The sequence below is a fragment of the Rhagoletis zephyria genome, unplaced genomic scaffold, assembly GCF_001687245.7.
Source record: "Rhagoletis zephyria isolate East Lansing unplaced genomic scaffold, Rhagoletis_zephyria_1.1 Rzeph_scaffold_03639, whole genome shotgun sequence".
NCBI classification, from domain to species: Eukaryota; Metazoa; Arthropoda; class Insecta; order Diptera; family Tephritidae; genus Rhagoletis; species Rhagoletis zephyria.
Window position 1 is genome coordinate 1 of NW_016160722.1, and position 6,994 is coordinate 6,994.

At 40.2% G+C, this 6,994-nt stretch overlaps 1 protein-coding gene across 1 annotated transcript in view; it reads left to right on the forward strand.

Annotated features, from left to right (window-relative positions):
• The first annotated feature begins 3,322 nt into the window (after positions 1-3,322).
• Positions 3,323-6,994, forward strand: part of LOC108369380 (uncharacterized) — a 6,665-nt gene continuing 2,993 nt past the window's right edge. Inside the window, 1 exon segment of the mRNA XM_017624478.1 lies at positions 3,323-4,032. Within this exon segment, the coding sequence (XP_017479967.1) occupies positions 3,934-4,032 (99 nt within the window). The 5' untranslated portion in view covers positions 3,323-3,933.

Genomic DNA, 6,994 nt, shown 5'->3' on the forward strand with positions numbered 1-6,994 from the left:
GGACTGCAGCATTCAAATAGTTAGTTGGAATTGCAATTACAACGAGAAGAAGAACAAGAAGTAGAAATATCAAATAATAAATAATGTAATGAGTGCTAATTTCGCAAAAGATAGACGCTCGGCGAGCGCAAAAAAAAATACAACACAACGCATACCACGTACTCACTTATTTATATCCACAGCATTGAGCTGCTGAGGCGGTTTTATTGTATGCAAATAATTGCAACAATTAGGCGCGCAAAATGTGAACCTACAGCCGCAACAACCGGCATCGTATCATGCGCTGCTAGCGGCAGTTAAAGTTGGAATAAAGTGATCAGTGCCAGCGACGAAAAATAAACTCATCCAAAAATTTGTTGTACTTGTAACACAAAACTAGGAAAGGTATGCAGAAATTTTAGGCTGAATACAAATGGGGCAACTGCTGCAGCAACCTTAGTTAGGTTAGGTTAGGGTTCTCCACCGCGTGAATCCTGATAGGACAGTGGCCAATCAGTACATCTACAATAATTGAGAGATCTGGCTTCGCGAGCCTAAGAAGATCCTTAGACCGCCCCAGTCCACCCTCGACTAGAATGAAACATCCACAAGTTAGTCAAAGGAGCTCCCAGTCTCTCTTCTCTTGGCGATATTGCCTAAAGGGGGCGCCGTCTCTGGCCAGTTCATGAGCCGCATAGTTTCCTGCGATATCGTGCCGCGCGATTGAAAGCAGGTGAAGACATTTCTCAGCAATCTTCGAGCGTATCGTAAGTGAGTCTAAGGCTCTGATTGCCGCTTGGCTGTCTGAGGAGATTTTAACCTTTCTTACAGTCAGAGCGTCCAACAGCAGCCAATCGGCTGCTTCCTTGATAGCAGCAACTTTCGCCTGAGGAAGCCTAAATTTTAGGTTGACAGAGAGCTCCCTAGAAAAGACTCTTCCACCCAATCTTCCGTCCCAACCGTGTAAAAGCTAGCTGGTGCCGGGCTAGACACGCACTGATCCAAGTTATCAGGGATGAAAACGAAGCTTCCGAAAACGCTAGAGTGTCAAGACCCCGAGTGAGTCAGGCAACCAATGCCCCTAAGTCTGACTGCCACACTTTCCTCAACCAGTGATATCAGCCCAGCGACGAAGCAAAAAATAACTCTTAGATTTATTATTTTGGGCTTAGTATGCAATTGAAAATCAAATCTCAAATTATTACCCTAATTTTATAAGGGCAATTTTTCATGGGCGACGGGCACCGAAGAAGATATATTGACACCCAAGAGTGGAAAGCAAAGGCAACCTTGAATACAACTAGATCAACTTTGCAAAGGAGGAAATCGTCGAAGGGTTTTGCGTTCGGCTTAAAGTATTCCCACTCTGGCCCTTAACGTCATGCTTGACATAGCACCTGTCGATATCGCAGGTAGAGCCGCTGTATTTACACTGAATCCCAGGTAGACAAAGTCCTTCACTACTTCAAAGCTATAACTGCCAACAGTGACGTGTTTACCAATGCGCGCAGACCATTGGTATATTGCCACGAAGTACTTTGTCTTTTCCTCGATTATCGCTAGACAAATTTTTTGTGTCCTTTTCTAAGTTGTAAAATGTCAGATTGCCTACTGGCATTACGCCTCCAAATCATAATCCTAACCAGCGAGACACCTCTACACATCCTCACCGAGTGTGATGCAGTCTGCAGCAGACGTGAGAGAAGTTTATGCTCGATGTGGCCACAGCTTATGCACATTCACTCCCTATCCCCAAATGTACTGTTGAACTTTCTCCGGAACTTGGATTTAGATGAGGTACTAGGCGTAGTTTTTTGAAATGCATACGTATCTGCGCTTAAAATTTGTATAGAGCTGTAAGAGACAAACTTCATTAGACTGAAGAACGACGCGAAGTTGGGTAGCACGTTCTAAACCCTTGTTGGGCCCTGAACGGCACTTAGAAATTTAAACGGAGCTAAAAGTTGTGGCATTAGGCGGCACGCAAACAGTTTTGTTGCGTGCTGTCAAAAGCGGTTTTGAAATCGACTGCAAGGTGGCAAATGCCGATTTGCTTATCAAGGGACTATTTCAAGATTTGATGTTGTGGATCTTCCCGAACTAAACCCACACTGTGTTCATTTGGCTCCTGAAAGGTTTCAGTCCTTCTCACAGTATTTTCGATGGAGCGCTATAAGCAATGCCGAGAAGTCTTTTACCGAAGTAATACACAAACTCCATACGTGTGGATTGGGCAAAGTTCACTGAGATTCCAAATTTTGAGCCTGGAATTTATCAGATTAAATTGCCAGCTCTTCGCTGCCGGCTTCGCTGCCGCTCAGTGGATATTCCGGATAACCAGAAGAGTTAGAAAGGCGATGAATTGATGGGAATGAATAGGTTATCATCTAATGGAAAATGCCGGAGGAGGAAAGACTTTTCAATAATTTACAGCTCGATTCCGAGAATTTTTTGAGCGATGCTAGTTTCCCGCTAGGACAGAACAAAATTTACGCCAAATTTTCTACGGGAAACATAATCAAACGATGCAAAAAGGCCAGATTAGTGTTATGCTTGAAAAAAAGTTTCCAAAAATAAAGTCTTTCGGCCCTCCTATTTACGCTGCCTGTTAATATTGCAAAAAATTTACGGAAGGCAACAAAATATGCTGCTCTTTATTGCATTATCGCATAAAAAAAGGAGGAAGAAAACAATCACCGCAGCTGGGCAGCGTGCTGCCGCCGGCAAAGCGACGAGTACATAAACAGAATCAAATAAATAAATATATACATACATACATATGTATGTACATATGCAGTGCGTGAAAAATATGCAACAACAAATATGCCAACACAAATACACTGGACATGCAAGTGGAGCATAAAAAAGTGTGATAAACAAGTGGCAAAAAAATATTTTACAGCACAGCAAAAGCAAAACAAAAGATTAAATAAAAAAGCGCATTGATGACGGGACGTGCGAAAAAGTTGTAAACAATGGCAAAGAGGAAATAAAAAATGCTGCAGATAAACAATAAGGAGAAGAAAGAGTTCGAGAAAACGGAGATAAATGCAATGGCCATTGACTGGGCGGCAGCAAAAAAAAACAAGCGACTGCAGACACAGCCATCAGCGCCACTATGCAACTTAGCTCAGCCACTATGCAACACAGCGCAAACGTTGTAGCTGCGGGTGCGATACTACTAACTGCACCTCAACCTCGCCACAGACTAAAGCAGATACCACCGGCCAGCGACGGAGGGGCAGAGGAAGAAGCAGTGGCTCTGGTTCTGGCTCTGACTGCGGCTGCGGTTGTGGCTGTGACTGTCACTACGACTGTGGCAGTTATCTCTGCTGTCGTGCTCGTTGTATGTAGTCGCACTGGTCGTGCAAACAATGCGAACATCGGTGCTCGCATATAAATTGGGACGCATGCAGCAGAATGTCCGATAATTTGAATTTGTCATTCGCGCTCAGAACACAGAAAAGTCTAAACGCGGCGGCGGTACAACGTGGCGTATGCGGCATGCACGAGAAAGAAAATTGTTGAAGCAAAAGTAAACAAGTAAAAATACATACATACAACGGTGTTTAGTGCCGAAAAATAAAAAAATTCGCGAACAGAAGTAAACACAAAACTATATAGAAAAATTTTAATCAAAAAGCAAAATAGGGAAAGCATTAAACGCCAAGCGGAAGAAAGTGTTGCAAAAAACCGAAAAAAGAGCAGAACGCGCAAACACATTAGTGAACAAAGAACTGTTTGTAGAGTTTAAAAACTCGCTTAAAGTAAATATTCTTTTCATGCACACACATTGTTGAAAGCAGAGTGATTTTTTTTTTTGTGTGCAAACTCACCACTAAAAGGATTAAATACATACAAGCACACGAACATACATTTGGAGCCACCAGCGAAATTCAAAAGCGCAAAACAAACATAATAAATCATAAATAACTGCAAATATTTAGCGGGGAAATGTTGCCGAAAGTGTTTCACAGTTTTGCCATTGTTGCACTGCTGCTTTTTACCCTAATGACAGCCAGCCAGTGTGGCCCGCTGCCAAAAGTGGACGAGGTAAGAGCGCTTAGAAGATAACGGAAATATTGTATTAAGCCTAAAGAGGCTTGCAGTATAACGAAAATCAATCGTTAGGATAGAGATTTCGTAATTTAATTTTAATTTTATTGGCTTAGTTCGTTGAAAATAACTGAGATAAACAGGTATTTAGTAGGAAACAAAGAGCACATACTACTGAGGTTTCCGTAATGATTGCCTCATTGTAGTTGCCTCGTGTGTATTGAACAAGAAAATCAGGTTGCCTCAACACGTTGCTTCAACGGTTGTCCCGTGTGTAATCAGCATAATAACGTTCAAATAGAAGTAATAATTAGAACAGAAACTAATATAATTTTAGCGCCTGAAATAGTTTATAAATCGAAATGTAAAAATCGCTTGCCGGAAAAACAATTAGTCAAAGATAGATAAGAAGAAGAAGTACAAGTACACTCTTTACGACATTCGTCTCATCCTAAAGTCTATACAATGCTTAGAAGAACTCTTGAGTTTGGGGAGTGTATGGCCTCATTTTTCCCACAGTAAACCTACACCATTTCTCACGTCTTCTTGAAATGGTCCACACTCAAAGAATAGGTGCACTAGTGTACCTTTGGCTGAGTTTCTCTCAAAGCGATAGAGATCATTTGACCAAAGTATACTTATATGTACATATGTATACATATATGCATTAGCATATGCAATCCGCAGTGTCCTGTAAGGATAGCTATGTTAATAATCTTAGTTTTTCCTTATGTATGTTAATTAGAAGCTGGCAATACTACCATTGTCATTTTTAGGGAAAATAACCAGTAGGACCACATTTTCTGCCTTAGAAAAGCTTCTCATTAAAACCATTTGCTATTCGGAAGCGCCAAAAAGTTGTGGGTCCCTGCATTTGTGTTATAACAAGAGGACGCACGCCACAATTTGGAGGAGAAGCTCGGCCAAGAACTTAGCAATATTGTAAGAGCTAAAATATAATTACATACAAAGAAAAGTGTTGCGTGCTTTTAACCAGACACACCTACCGCCATATATTTCGACCCACGGAATCCGATCTGAGGTTCGTTTGACTCGTACACCTCCTAAATTTTGAGTAAATATGAAAAAACGAAAAAAGTGTCAAAAAGTTCGCAATTTTCGCAATTTACTCGAAATTTTGGGGGTGTACGAGTCAAATGGACCTCAGATTTGGTAGGGGGGTCTGGGAAAAACACACACCACTTTTTTTGTGCGCCGGTGCTATTAGTTTAAGATACATTTCCTTTGCGAAAGGAGTGTTGTCATTGTGCATAAATGCTGGCTGGAGTTCTTTTTTTTGTGTTTCAAGAACCGTCCCATAAGTGCCTGATATCATTGCACGTAAACTTCACCTCGGTGACGGCATTGTCCACAATCTCACAAAGAGCTACATGTGTAAATACATATATTCCTGGCGGATTTGTATTAAAATCTACTTTGTATTATACCGCAGAGGGTACTGTAGAGCTTCCATCTGGCAAATGTAACAATTTCATTCAGGCAGCGAATACGATTGTCAGAAATGATTTTAATAAGTTCGTCCCCCACTTAGCTACACAGGAGAAGTGGCAGAGCAACCCTCCCGGGCATCACTTTATCGGGTGTGCGACGTCTTTTCTAAATTCTGTTTCTAAGCAGCTTGCTGATAGTTGATTGCACTTTTTGCTTCTATTTGCCAATGAGATACATTACTTCTCCATACTCAAAAGCAAGTTGAAGCTCAGTAGTCATTTTATACCGGACGCCTAGACCTCCTGGCCCGGTAACCGTCAAGAGTTGGGATGCAAAGGTACGTGCTATTTATTCAATAACAAAAAGGAAAGAGTGCAACAACCAGCCACCGCGCTAGACTTCCTTCTCGAAACTCTAGGCTAGCTGCAATTTAACTACACACATCGAACGCTATTTGTCCGGGTCCATAAACAATTATGTCACCCCACTATATTTTTTTTTAGAAAAGTTCCCCACGGAAATTCCAGAGAAGATCGAATCAAAAGGTGTCAGTGTAATTCCTTCCGGTGAAATCTCAGTAAACCAAACCACAACCAGCGCCCACGTAATCAATTTAATGCCTTGCAAGCTGAGCTGCTAAGTATGCTAGCCAGTGGAACAATATGCCTTCCAGAGTAACTTTATTATAAAGAATTCGAAGTGTACTTTTCAAAAACGTCTACAGCCTACAATACTTGATGGAATTTCAATAATTTAATGATAATTAAATTCTTAAGAGGTTTAAAGAGCTACATTTTTAAATTTATATTTGTTTATATTAAATTTGTTAGTGCAACTGGTCAAAATAAGGCGAGTCTATTATTTCTGCCACCAGTACACATACATACATACTCAGTATAAAAATCTATTCATAGATGTTATCAAATCAAGGTCAAGCATGTCCAACATGCCCATAAATTATAACTTTCACAAAACTGCTTTAAGCAACGTGTTAAACAAGCAACAAACAACAGACATTCATAATAAGCAAATAAATTGATAGAGGACAATTCTAAGCTATTTTTGAAAGATATGCAGAGCTTTATAAAGTATGAATGATTATGTAGGTACATATATGAAGGGAAAATAAAGTGACTAACAATAAAATGTTATATTTGCCTATATAAAATTTACAAATTTACAAGATTAAGCAATTTAAGGTTTGTGACTAAAAATAGCAACACCAGTATGTATATGTATATTACATACATATGTAGGCAAGAATGCAGCGGCCATACGCCCAAAGATTGCGCAGTAAACATTTAAAAAAAAAAAGACTGGGGCAGTAAATAGTACGATACGTGACGACAAACATAGAAAAAAACAGGCCAATTTCAATAATTTAATATAACGGGTGATTTTTTTGAGGTTAGGATTTTCATGCATTAGTATTTGACAGATCACGTGGGATTTCAGACATGGTGTCAAAGAGAAAGATGCTCAGTATGCTTTGACATTTCATCATGAA